This window comes from Tachysurus fulvidraco, chromosome 17, assembly GCF_022655615.1.
Source record: "Tachysurus fulvidraco isolate hzauxx_2018 chromosome 17, HZAU_PFXX_2.0, whole genome shotgun sequence".
Classification (NCBI taxonomy): Eukaryota; Metazoa; Chordata; class Actinopteri; order Siluriformes; family Bagridae; genus Tachysurus; species Tachysurus fulvidraco.
The window spans coordinates 13,856,445-13,869,760 of NC_062534.1; the positions used below are offsets into that span (position 1 = coordinate 13,856,445).

The 13,316-nt window shown below is 38.9% G+C and overlaps 2 protein-coding genes across 2 annotated transcripts; one reads left to right on the forward strand and one right to left on the reverse strand.

Annotated features, from left to right (window-relative positions):
- The first annotated feature begins 803 nt into the window (after positions 1-803).
- On the forward strand, positions 804-7,015 carry LOC113635587 (serine protease 23). The gene is made up of 2 exons (XM_027135097.2): positions 804-1,344; positions 2,818-7,015. Exon 2 carries the CDS (start codon positions 2,836-2,838, stop codon positions 3,991-3,993), a length of 1,158 nt encoding a protein of 385 aa, XP_026990898.1. The 5' UTR covers positions 804-1,344; positions 2,818-2,835; the 3' UTR covers positions 3,994-7,015.
- Positions 7,016-8,253: 1,238 nt separating this feature from the next.
- Positions 8,254-12,755, reverse strand: cfl1 (cofilin 1). Its single transcript, XM_027135698.2, has 4 exons — positions 12,548-12,755; positions 9,588-9,886; positions 9,408-9,484; positions 8,254-9,124 (listed from the first exon to the last, which is right to left on the reverse strand). Exons 1-4 carry the CDS (start codon positions 12,548-12,550, stop codon positions 8,988-8,990), a joined length of 516 nt encoding a protein of 171 aa, XP_026991499.1. The 5' UTR covers positions 12,551-12,755; the 3' UTR covers positions 8,254-8,987.
- Positions 12,756-13,316: the final 561 nt, after the last annotated feature.

Genomic DNA, 13,316 nt, shown 5'->3' on the forward strand with positions numbered 1-13,316 from the left:
TATTCTTAGATTCAGGTATTTCTAGAAATATTCCTTTTAACTGATTTAGTCTGGCTGTAAATACATTTACAGCTATTCATTTGACACTTTATGTAAAGTGATTTACAAGTGAGGCACAATCAAACACAAATCTGAGCAGTAAAAGTTTAAGGATCATCTTCTAGGGTCAGTTGGGGTTGCCAGATGTGGTTCTCTGGCAGACATAAAACTAAATTTACAATTACTGATTGCTACATTAGGTAGTTTCAATAGCACTGGAACACATTTTTATTGATATAATATATGGCACATACCTAGAAATTCATGCTGCCATTACATGTCTAACTAATCTGTATCTAATCTGACATGTAGATCCAATTATGCTTGACGATGTTCAGGCATTTCATGGGCTGATTTTAAAATCTGGAAAATCCATTTATCTGCGATTTCCCCTTAAGCTGGTTTTAGAATATGATACTTAAATGATATTTTAAGGTTCTTGTTCCACGATATGTGATGATTCCAATTGAAACCTTGACCAAACCATGCAACAGACTGTATGGTGACATTTTCCATCCTCTTATGATAGATTTGCATTTTAAAAAACTGTTATACTTTATTTTAGTTTGTTGTATAGTGAGATCCAAAACTGTGCAGAAAACAGAATCACATGATTACAAGAAATACCCTCAGTGTCAGCTTATGCTAGTATTTTGTTTTCCACTTCCATATTTGTAGCTGTCCTGAGAGTTTCACATAATTTTATGCCATCAAGTGATGTAGCAGAGGCCACTCAGATTCTGACAATTTAGCCAACCCTCACAATGGCATTACTTCACCTGCCAAACACCACATCACATTAAGACTGCAGATCTCAAGACCAGATGAGTAAATCGTACCAATGTTTTAAACATGAGTGCACTTCATGTTAACAGCACATAGAATGGACTAACACTAAATTTACACATCTTTTCGTATCGTATTGTATCGTACCCAGATCGCGCTCACGCAGCGGCGCTAGGACCACGAGGTTAAACTGCAGCACCAAACTCATCTCTGCCTATTTGACTGAAGAGACTTCAGTAGGCAACACACACACTGTCCTGCCTTTCTCCAGGAAACCGATTCATCTTAAAGGACTTGAGTGCAGATTTGTAACAGACTAGACCAAAAGCCTGCAAGTGGAGTATGTCTGCGTGTTAGTGTGGAGTATTTTTTTTTTCTGGAAACGTGTGACATTTAAGTGGAGACGCGCATACAGTGGAAATGGGAGGAAACACCAGAGCACGAATAGCCGGTGCACTTGAAGACGAAGACGTGATTTGGATTTGAACATAAACTTTTTTTTAAGACACCATTTTAAAGGTTAAGTTCTTTTAATTACGATTGTTCAATATCACTGGTTAATTTCTTTATTGTTGGCCGCATTATCAACATCACTTACTGATACAAGACCTTGCGCAAAAGAAGAATAACGGCGATTGTTGGAGCGCGTGCGTAATAATAGTTATCCATCATTAATATAATGGCCATGATTATGCTGAGAGTTTAACTGGCTCCATTTTCGTAACCTGGGAGACTGTTTACATTGCCGAGGTGACGATCTTCTCGTTGCAAGTATCCGCTTAAGCATTTGCACGTACCACTTTATGGTTTGTACAGCCTCAATGCAAGTGAAGCTATGTAAACATGCTGTGTTTTCCTTGAATTTAACAAGACGAGTTAGGCGTTGGACAACCATTCACCATGTGAAACATAAAAGACGAAGTGAGTTTTGGGTGCTGGGAAACAGGTTGTTCTCGAGATTTCCAGGGAGGCATACACAGGGGTCAAATATGGGCCCAAGACACGTTGTGGAATAGGACAGTGCTTACTTTTCTGAACTTAGTTTAGTGTACTTTTGCTTCTGAAGGATGAAACCTGTAACTCAATTACATAATTCTGTTTTAGAAAAATAAACTTTGTATTAATATGTCACTGAAGTGTTTTATCTTAATATCTTATCTTATTGCTTAATATTTGGATACCAAATCACCAAAGCATCACCAGTCTGAGCTGTTGTCAGTCAGTGGTGGCAAATTATAATAATAGTTATATTTCAGTAGTTCGGCTTTAAAATTGTGGTGATCAGTTGAGAGAAGACTGACAAAAAAACTATTCTATGATCAGATCTAAATCTAAAATATTTTGATTGATTTAATTGATTTGGTTGAATTAATTTATTGTAATTTGTTAAACCAAATTTAGCACTAAAATTTTAAATGGTTAATAAATTGTCCCTGAAAAAACAGTGTAAAATCTTTGGAATTCTTATACTGTGTAGTGTGTAGATGTCTGTAGTCTTGTCTGAACATGATTTATTTTCCATTTGCTTAATATAATGTGTATAAGACATGACAAGGAGCCTTCTTGTATTTCTCACAAAATATGGAGTTATAAAAGGAGTATGAAATAAATGGTAATGAAAAGATAAATGACGTTTCTTGTGTTTCAGTAAGTCATGGATGTATTTAGAGAACAGATTTGATGTGATTGATCTTTTAAACATTTATTCACTTTAGTCCCTTTTCTGAGATTAAAAGCATACTTTAACCATACACTAGACAGTGGTTCTATGAGGATGTATAGGTTTTATACTTGGAACTACTGTACTTTCTAAAAGTGAAACTGTGATGTAGGCTCCTAGAACATGTAAGGGTTCCACTGGAAGGACAATCAAATTACATTTAAGGGTTCTAGATGTCATTTTTTTATTCTAAGTGTGTAATATTCCAAATAAAATGCATTGTTAAACTGCTGCAGTTGTGTTGTAAATAGTATGTCTTGCTCTAATTTCAGGTTCTTCTATTCTCAGCCATGGCGCATTACTGGAGATTGAGCTTGGCACGTTTCTACATTGTTGGTCAGCTCCTCTTACTTCTCCTATCCAAGTCTTCTCTGTCAATGAGCGCATCAGCTGACTTGTCCCTGAATCCACATGTCCCATCTCTGGTGCCTCACACCCCTTTGGCTCTCTCTCGTTCCCGTTTCAGTGCAAAGGCCAAGCTGGACTTTACCACCCACTGCAATGCCAGCTGCTACCACAAGGTAGAAGACATTGACAAAGAACATCTAACTGAGCAGCTGGCCTTCGAAACACTGTATGCGGATGGCTCACGTACACTAACCACTGTCAATCTAGAAGATGATGATGCTGACAGCAACATTTCTTCTGCACTGTCCATCAAGAGGAAGCCTAAACTCACATTCCCCCACAAAAGAACAAGAAGGCAAATCTATGGTGCAGATGGACGCTTCAACATTCGTGGTGACCACTTCCTGTTGGATTACCCCTTCTCCACAGCTGTACGCATCTCGACAGGCTGCACTGGTGTTCTGGTATCCCAACAACATGTGCTGACCGCTGCCCACTGTGTACATGATGGAAAAGATTATGTCAAAGGTGCACGTAAGCTCAGAGTTGGTTTCCTCATACCACCTTCAGCTACTAATACCACAGAAGACATGAAAAAGGCCTTGGTGCGCTGGGTGAGAGTTCGGCGGACACGTGTGCCTAAAGGATGGATACAAGGACCCCAGGATGTCAGCATGGATTATGACTATGCCCTTTTGGAACTGCGTTGGCCACATCGCCGCCCATTTATGCGCCTTGCTGTAGCTCCTTCTTCTAATGATTTGGCTGGAAAACGCATCCATTTCTCTGGGTTTGACAGTGATAGGCCAGGAGAGCTTGTGTATCGTTTCTGCCCTGTAGAAGATGAGAGTAATGATCTAATATACCAGCATTGTGATGCAAGACCTGGGGCTAGTGGCTCTGGGGTGTATGGTCGTGTATGGGATGATGTTCTGGAGCGTTGGGAGCGCAAGGTGATTGGAATCTTCTCAGGACACCAATGGTTGGAGATCAATGGTGAAAGCCGTGACTACAATGTAGCCGTCCGTTTCACTCCCCTGAAATTTGCTCAAATCTGTTACTGGGTGCATGGAAACAAAGCAGACTGCAGTCAGTACTGATTAAGATAAGCATGAGAAGAAAGAAGGAGAGGAACGAAAAACATGTGCTTTTAAAGGCAGCCCTTGTATAGACAAAGCATTTATAGGCAATTCAATAAAGGGTCCTTGGAATCATCAAATGATTTTAGATTTGATCATCAAAGTTCATCCAAATTGGATCAGATATCATGTTTGCATATAATTGGACATTTACTGTACATTTAAATGAGTAAACACTGTTGCCTTTCCATTTTAAATATTCAACTAGGATTATTTGGTTAGGAATTCTGAGAAATGACACACGAGGGTGTGGAATTGTACATTTGTTAGTCAGTACAGATATAAAACAGACATTACAGTTATGTTGTTGTGACTTTCTTAAATATTCACAACATTCAGTACACCTCGCAAGTAGGTGTCTAAACCAGACACGGTGTACAACCAAATGGCGAATGTTCTAGCATGCACCCATGTTAATCAATAGCTACATGTACATGCAGCCTCTTATTCCTTTAATAAACTGCTGGATTGATTAATCATATAAATATGTTTATGTATGAACAGTAAGAATAGAATAAATCTATTGAAGCTAGGCAGAATGAACTTTTGATCAAACTAGGTCATAATCTGATAATTGAATAATAATAGTCATGTAAAGCTTTGTGACTCATTTCATTGGTTTTTAAAACATGTGTTTGGTTCAGAGTGCAAATAATTGTAAAGTGGGAATGGCCTCAAACTTACATTTTGAGGCTGATACTGAAGCAAATAAAGTTGGAGGCTCAGCAATATTCCCAGCCAAGACATTAGCTATTAATAATGGTAATGTTAGAAGATGGGTACAGGCAATATATGTAAAGTATATGGCCAAATGTTTGTAGACATCTAGCCAGCATACCCATGTATGATTTTTGAACATCCCATGCCAGATTTAACCCTCCTTTGCTGTTTAAACAACCTCCGTTCTTTCCACTAGATATTGGTGCATGGCTGTGGGCAACTAAGGCTTATTCACCCTGAGTGCAGGCAGGCCCTGATGTTGTGTGAGAAGGCCTGGGGTGGAGTCAGCATTTCAGTTCATCCCAAAGTTTTTCAGTGGGTTTGAGGTCAGAGTGCTGTTTGGGTAATTTGAGTTCTTCCACTACAAACCTGGCAAATTCTATCTTCATAGAACTTGCTTTGTGTACAGAAGCATTGTTGTGCAGGAACAAGTTTGGGCCTATGAAGTGAATATTAAAGGCTACAGCATTCAAAAGCATTCTATACAGTTATGTGCCATAAACAGTTTGGGGTTGTCCATGTAGTGTACCTGCTTGTAACCAATGATAAATGTTTGCATTTACTTTTTGTAAACAACCATCCTTGTCCTTAAAATTTGAGGCAAATACCAAATGCCAAGCACATTTATTGGGGCCACAAAATCTTCTTATAGTCTCTTTAGCAATGACATATAGATGACATTTTGCTAAAACAAATTTAAAAATTATTTAAAATATGAATCTACTTGCATGTAAGCACAGGCATTCTAGATTTAAAAGAAAGTACTACAAAATACCATTTATGGCATAATGTGCATTCTAGGCCTATAATATTATTTTAATCGGTAGTACTGCAGTGAACTATCGCCATATTGCTGTAGGTTCTATGGAATGAAAAAAAGGAGATAACTAGATTTTGTTTCTTTTGATTGCATGCTTGCATAATCTCTGTATCTCAAAACTATTTGACGTATTGTGTCAACATAGCGTCTACGCTTCACTTGAGTTTATGATAATTATGAGTCAGATATGCCTACACACAGAACCCCTGCAGGTAAAATAGTCAAGGTCTGGTGTTTGATCCAATATGGTGTACATACTACTTAAGCATGCTCTTTCAACACTGTGTATAGGAATTCAAAAGATAATATTAATAAAAAAATATCTTACTATCTTGTAGTATAGGTACAGAGGTGATGCATGTTCGCAATATCAAGGTCAGTACAAGGTCAAGTACAGTACATTGCACTTACTAACTGAGTGCAAGTGATCTCAGAACCAAAGCCTCACAGAGTGGTTGGGGCGAGTCACGTGACTTCTGATGTATAATTGAATTTAGACGGTGACGCTTACAATTATAACATTGTGCAGTCTTTGTCTGATATTAACCTGTTTCAAATATTGAGGTAACTGGGGCACTTTAATACTGCTATTCATGATTATGATAGAGTAAACTGGTTTAGTGAGTGAAATAAATTTGTGTTTTATAGAATATTATAGATTTTATAGTTAAAGATATATAATAATATAGCTAATTTAATTTCTGGGTGTAGGAACAGCTAATGAATGTTAGATAGAACATCTAAACATTAACCCATCTGTGTTATTTTCCTGGGTAAATATGATTAGAATTCAGACTTTAGCAAGAAAATGTATGCAACACAGACATGACTTGCTAGCTTGAATAGCAAGTACAGTACATGTGGATCCATTGGATAATCTTTTTTGTACCATTTTTTTTTTTATCAAAATGCTTATATTTTAATAAACAAAAAGATGTCGACCGTAATTGTTTCTCTCTATTGGGCCATTTTCTACTATGAAAGCCTTCTGTATGGCGTTCACAGAGAACTTACTCCCTCTTGTGGTCGAAAGCAGCAATGTTAAAAATCCTCGGAGCATCTGGCTTTTCTCTGCAAAACCAAATGGAGAAAAGCATTTTGATCTCTACAATTATCAAGTATCAACTCTATACATGAATAATAATGATAATACTTTCTATCTATCTATCTATCTATCTATCTATCTATCTATCTATCTATCTATCTATCTATCCATGTCTGTCTGTCTGTCTGTCAATACAATACAAATGAACAGCCCACATGCAACTTGCCACTAATGATACAATATTGGTTCTGAAGATATAATGGTGTTTACCTTAACAGTTTTCAGCTCATTTCTAGGTCCTGATATTATTCTGTTTAAGCTGCTGCTGACCAGTCTTCCTGCCTGGCGTGCACAAAATTCAGTGCAGATTTTAAACAGGAGGAGACTGAATTGAACCACAGAGTTATTAAAGTGTTTATAATATTCTCAATGGTGTAGCTGTTAAACTGAAACAAATTTGATGTCAGATTGAGTTTCTTCAGAAAAACAGTTGCTGATGAGTTTTTATTGATTTTATTTACAATAAAAAAATCTTTAAGAGCCATTGCCAAAGACTTTGATCAATAAACTACTGTAGCATACACAATGCACAATCAACTGTATTCAGATGGCTAATAGTCCAGGCCTGAGATGCCTAAAAAGATCACAGCATTCTTAAATGCGCTTTGTTAATTATAGTATATTTGTGACGATTTTTGGGAAACAGTGTCCAGGGCAACATGAGATCCACTGCTTACTTGCAAAATATTTTTTGGTATATGCATATACACAGCATGATAAAATCCATCATATGATTAAAAAAAATTCACCTCAATTTAAATAAATCTTGAAGCGTAAGTAGCAACTTTGTTTAACCCCAAATGTTGGCCACTTGTAGGATTAGGAGGATGCTTCATACTTGCTATGTCCTACTGTCCAGTTCATATTTCCTGATTTTGTTCCAGGGAAGCCTAAATGTGTTTGAATTTGAATCATAGTGGCCACTTCTCGGATTTCTGTTGAACAGCAGTGTTTTGTGTCAAGAGCCCAATCATAACAGTGTCGTTCTTAATTTATAATTCACATCACCACAAGATGTGTTTAATAAGATTTAAGCTTCATTAAAAAAAGAAGTTAAATCTGCCTTTAAACATATATTTGTTTTTTTTGGCAATCATTAAGCCTGTGACCAAGATCACAAAATCCCATTCATTATTAAATAGCTTTATCAGCTTTTGTCTACATAAGCCCAGCAAACATCCATGTGTGTGGTCGCTGGCAATTTGCTCACCACATGGGAACCTGGTCATGTGAATGACTGAAACAACGTTGTTCATGTTCAACCAGATCTGGTCAGACATCAGGATAAATTTTCCGGGGTTTTGGAATAATTATACTAAAACTCCAAAATGGGACAACATTGTATGTAGCTGCTAGAATACCTTGGCATGAAACTATACCAGAAGGATGCGCCTCAAGATACTGTGCGTTGGTGGCTTACTGCCCTCTAGTGGCACAAACAGATATTAATTGTTAAGTAATGCCAACATGGTGAATGCGAATATATTTTATACAATATACAAGCTAAAAATCCATGAAAAACCATAAATAGGCCAAACCACTAAGACAGTGAAAAACACTACTTCCAGTCACAGAGTCGTTTATTGCATTTTTTTGTTGTTTTTATTAGAGATAAGGAGACGATACAAAACATCCACTATGCAATATCTTTCGAACTCTGTACACAGGTTGTCCTAATGCATCGCTCCTCACTTTTTCATCAACTCAAGCCTTCCCATAGAGCCAGAATGTTTGCTTAAGGAATGTGAACAATGACACCAGTGCTATAGCTTCAATCAGATTGTAAATTTTCTGCAAATAAGAGCTGGAATCATTAAATCATTTAGAATAAAATAAGAAAGGAAGGGTGAATGAGCAAGGAAAATATTCATGTTCCCAAAATGGTCTTGATGCATCTTGTGCAGTCACTTATGGAGTAAGTCAATTTGTACTACACCTAATCTCAACTACACACATACTTAGAAAAATTAACTAGAAGTTTGGCAAAAAAAAAAAAAAAAAAAAAAAAAAAAAATAAAAGTGTGAACAGTATTCTGCAGATTCAATAGTTAAACTGTAATGGTTGCCGTTCTGCCTCATTTTCCTTAAACGATCTAAAGGAACCAGAAAAGAACAAAACCTGCCTGCAAACATGTACAGTTAAGTCTTCATTTGATGATTTTTTTTATTTTGTTCTTGGTTTGTGAAATGGAATGACAGCCAATTTTTTTGTGGAGTTTGGAAACTGTCACCTTTAACAACTCAACCCACCCACCAGCATCACTGCCATGTGCCTTTGCCCTACCCATGTTGAAATGAACAGCTATACAGCTATTTCCCATGTTGGCAACATTCATCCAGAGGTTTCCCTTCCAGGGTGATCACCGAAGCACCCCCAATCTTTTCAGCAAGAGTCTTTCGGTCCTTGATGTCCTCAATCCCATTCACTTGCCACTCGTGCTTGATACCTGCACAACACAAGGAGTTAAACTTAGAAAAGGCTAAACCAGAAAAGGCTGAACCAGGATGCACATTCATGTTAAAATTTAGTTTTAACATGAATGTTCTACTCACTACCATCAACCTGGGCCATTTGTTTGAAAATAATTCTAATGATACTAGTCATGCACTACATCAGCTTCATGATATAGAACAATATTCATTTGCAAAGCAGAGCCAAGCATCAAGTTGGTATTGTACCACAAATGTTAAATATATACCCCTAAATGACAATTAGCAAAAACAACTCACCTGTGAACTTCTTCTTGATTGCATCCTTAGAGCTGGCATAGATCATCTTGCTCTTCAGTGGAGCACTCTCTGGGGCCCTGGAGGTAAAAACACTAGTTTAGCTGCAACATCACTCAGTATAAAAGTTATTTAAAACATTTTATTCACTCATTCAAAAGGATTTCACCAAGCTTTCCTTACCAAAAGATGAATACCAGGTCCTCCTTCTTGGTCTCCTTGGTCTCATATGTGGCATCATACAGAGCATAACGGCAGTCATTAGGGGGCAGCATACTGACAAACGCCAGGAAAGGGTCGCCCTCATCTCCCTGCAGGACCTCACGACCCTCTTCCATGACGATTTCCTTTTTGTTCTCACTCAGGCAGAACATCACAGCCTTCTTCCTGTTCTTCCTCTCCTCTTCACTGGGCTGAGCCTTGCGCACTTTCATTTCATTAAAGATGGTCAGCACAGTCTCGTGGACTTGAACTCCGGAGGCCTACACACAAAAACAAAGCAGCAAAATTGTATTACTATTAGCAACCCAAAGTTTTTCTGAATGCAGAGCCAAGGAAAAGTATAAGCACGATTTATGAATGCTTTCAGTGAACATGACATGGCAACCAGCAATGTCAACTGAAACCAAGGCAATTGCAACTACCTGCCTGACTCACTCTGCACAGTACAGATGTGGAAATACCCAACACAGGAGAAACACCAGGCAGCCTACTGAGACCAGGAAGTTGTAAAAGGAATGCACACGTCAAGAACTTAAGCTATAAAGATCAGGTGTGGCACAACTCGTTTTTAAAAGAAAATGGCAGGATGTGGGGCTTGCTTAAGTGACACAGAAACTGAAAGTTGCAGGAATACATATGGATTACTCAGCAACTTTACAGCACATGACAAAATACAAAAAATGGCAAACTGTAAAAGAATCACATAGAACATGTCAGTTCCCATGGAATATGAAGACGATCGATGAACAATGGCACTACTGTAAAAATCAAAAACTGCCCGAGACGCCATAAAAACCTATGTAGGTCTTCTGACTTCCATTACAACATTCAGAGGCAAATTGGATTGGAATTTCAACTTCTTGAATTCTGTCTCAACTTGTCTGTTCCTGCCGCAACATAATCCCCAAGACTCTAAAGGAGTAAGCCACTGAGAACCAAATTCTAAATCTGACTCTGCAAACTGACATTTGATCAGACGATCAATAACCAGTAAATTTTAACTTGGGGCATAAGAGAGGCTGAAAAAGCATTTGCAGATTTATGAGTCGTTGCTACTGAATGACTGTGCTGCATTAGTGAGCCACCACACGGAAGTGTATAACAGGGTGTGGATAGTTTCTCAGGGTCGGGAAGCAAAGACTTTACACCACAACATACAAGACAAACAAACAATATAAAAAGCAGATATCTTAAAATAGCCTAGTTGCAAAACTGAGCAGACCCCTAAAATACATCGATGACCCCTTTTGACCTTCTTGAATTGGCAACATTTCCAACTTAAGCCTAGATCCATTAAATAGTAAAGGGTTTCTAAAGCCTCAGTTTTTGTTTTAGGTTCTGCCTAGGGGACACAAACACTGATTTTTCAGGTATTCATTCCATTGTTAACTTTGATGTATGCGCTTCAGTTTAATAGCAGACACCTCAGGCTTACATTTGGGGATTTTTTTTTTTAGCACCTCTGAAGTATGTCCAAAAGCTGATATTCGTTTATCCCTCCTCAGATACATCTTCCTGTTACATAACACCCAAAAGGACGTGAAGGGTTTTGAAGTTCACAACATATTCTACACATCCCAAGCTTGACAAAACCTGTACAGTAACCCGACAGATCCCTAAATGCAAGGAAGCAAAATGTGTCCATCCCCATTACATTGAAAATCACAAAACGACGGGGAGTTTTAACACGTCTCCCACACACAGGACCTGCACGGACACGTGAATAGGTTTAAAACGGCAGATAACAGACTGCGCCAACCGGTGAAATAGTTCCGGCCTTTTCAGAGTGTAGGGCAATTTTTAATAAGAACGGACCCCAATCTGTGTTTAAAACACGTCAATTCTAATAAAAATATCTGGCGAAATAGTGTCTTAAACGTGTGTGTTAATGAATCGCGGCACAAGCAGGAAGACACGTCGTAGTGCGTGACGACACGCAGTAGCGCCGCTTCCTTCTGCGTGTCAAACTAGCGAACGTATGACTATTAAAAAAAAGCATTACTCGATTATTTTTTTTTTATTAAAAATATACTTGGACGCATGACGAACACGCAGAATCAGCCAATCTGCCCCGTTTCCAGTTGATCTGTACGGATTAGGACACAGCAGGTCAGTTGATGTGTGCATCAGTAATTAGGGTGGGGCCACAGTGACTGCGGGTCGATGCATGTGCTGACCACCTAAACACACAAAACCCGCTGGGGGAAAAGCGATAATAAAATCATCCCTGAAATCAAACGATGCTCCTGATTATTTACACAAAGGGACCGAAACGCGCAGAGAGATTTTACTTCTCGTTTTTGAATGCGCCGGATGCTCACGTTCAAACAAAGGACCGTGCTAGCATTAACGTTAGCATTAGCACGGGACAAGACGGCCTTCTTCGCCTCTGGACCACTGAAACACGGTGATTGGGTCGTCGGGAGCATAAAGACCGCGTTTTAGTGTCAAATTTGACATAAGAGTAAAAACGCCCGTGAGCTACGTTCTCGGTTTTATCTTTGTCAAGGTCTAAAATGAACGGAAATAAATACGGACGGCTGAGAAAATGGCGCCAGTTGTTTTTAGGTCGGTTGTCATTTTTCATTGCATCCATTTTTTTGTTTTTTTTTACACGGACAGTAAACATTTGACAGTCGAGACAGACGCTTTTAATTAAGTGTCTCACTAGAAATTGATTTATTTTTACACCAGATGAAGTCTTAAATTAGTACGTTTTAAAACCCACAGTCAGGTTTGACGGTGAAGAGAACAAGCTAAGCTGCTAGCGGACGCGGCTAAGAATGGCGTCAACTCAGACTGAGGAGAAAATCTCCGAGAAAACTCCGAGTTCACGTTATTTTAAAGCAAACACATTATAGAAACGTTCGCAATAAGTCGGTATCAACCAAAGGAGTAAATATGGACAAAAGCAGACATACCATCGCGGCGTCTCTGTGCTAGTCGGCGTGTAAGGAGGAATTGAATGAGCAGTGATGCGGTCTCTCGCTCTCGCACACTTGACTCACACGGACGCGCCCTTCAAGGCGCGCTCCCGCCACTTACACGAGGACGAGCGTGTCGTGGACGGTCACGTGCTATCTGTCTGCACGCCGGGATGTGGAGTTCCGTTTCCTACAACAGCGAGTAAAGTGTTAGGTTAGCCTATATTTCCTGTATTAATCGTTATAGAATGATTAGACATGTTTAACCAATCAAGTGATGACACGCAGGGATACACGTGTAACCCCACGTGCGTATTAGGTTACAGCTGTCAGCAATAATTATCACGTGTGATACAAGCGCTTATCCGAATGACGCTGCTTTATACACTACTTATTATTAAGTTTACCTTCATTCTGTATGTAATTACTAGGTTCCTATTGGTTAGATTAAATCTTATTGCTTGGACATAAACATTTTCCCCAAAACGATTATTATTCCGTTATATTGTTTTTGTGACAATGGACGAATTATGCCAGCCCGCTATAAAAAGAGCTAATTGTTATAGCGTGGAGTTTCACGTCACTGATGCCTGTGGTTGGCTGTGTTTGCCCCTCTGTCTCTGCCCCTTTTAAGGTTCGCTTAACTCACATCCAAATAAGGAAGCAAACGGCGGTGCTCATGCACGCGCATCGAGCGGCGAGACTGCTATCGCCATATAAGGGAAAACGCCATTTCTGCTGTGTGTGCGTAGCGTCAGTTCTCCCA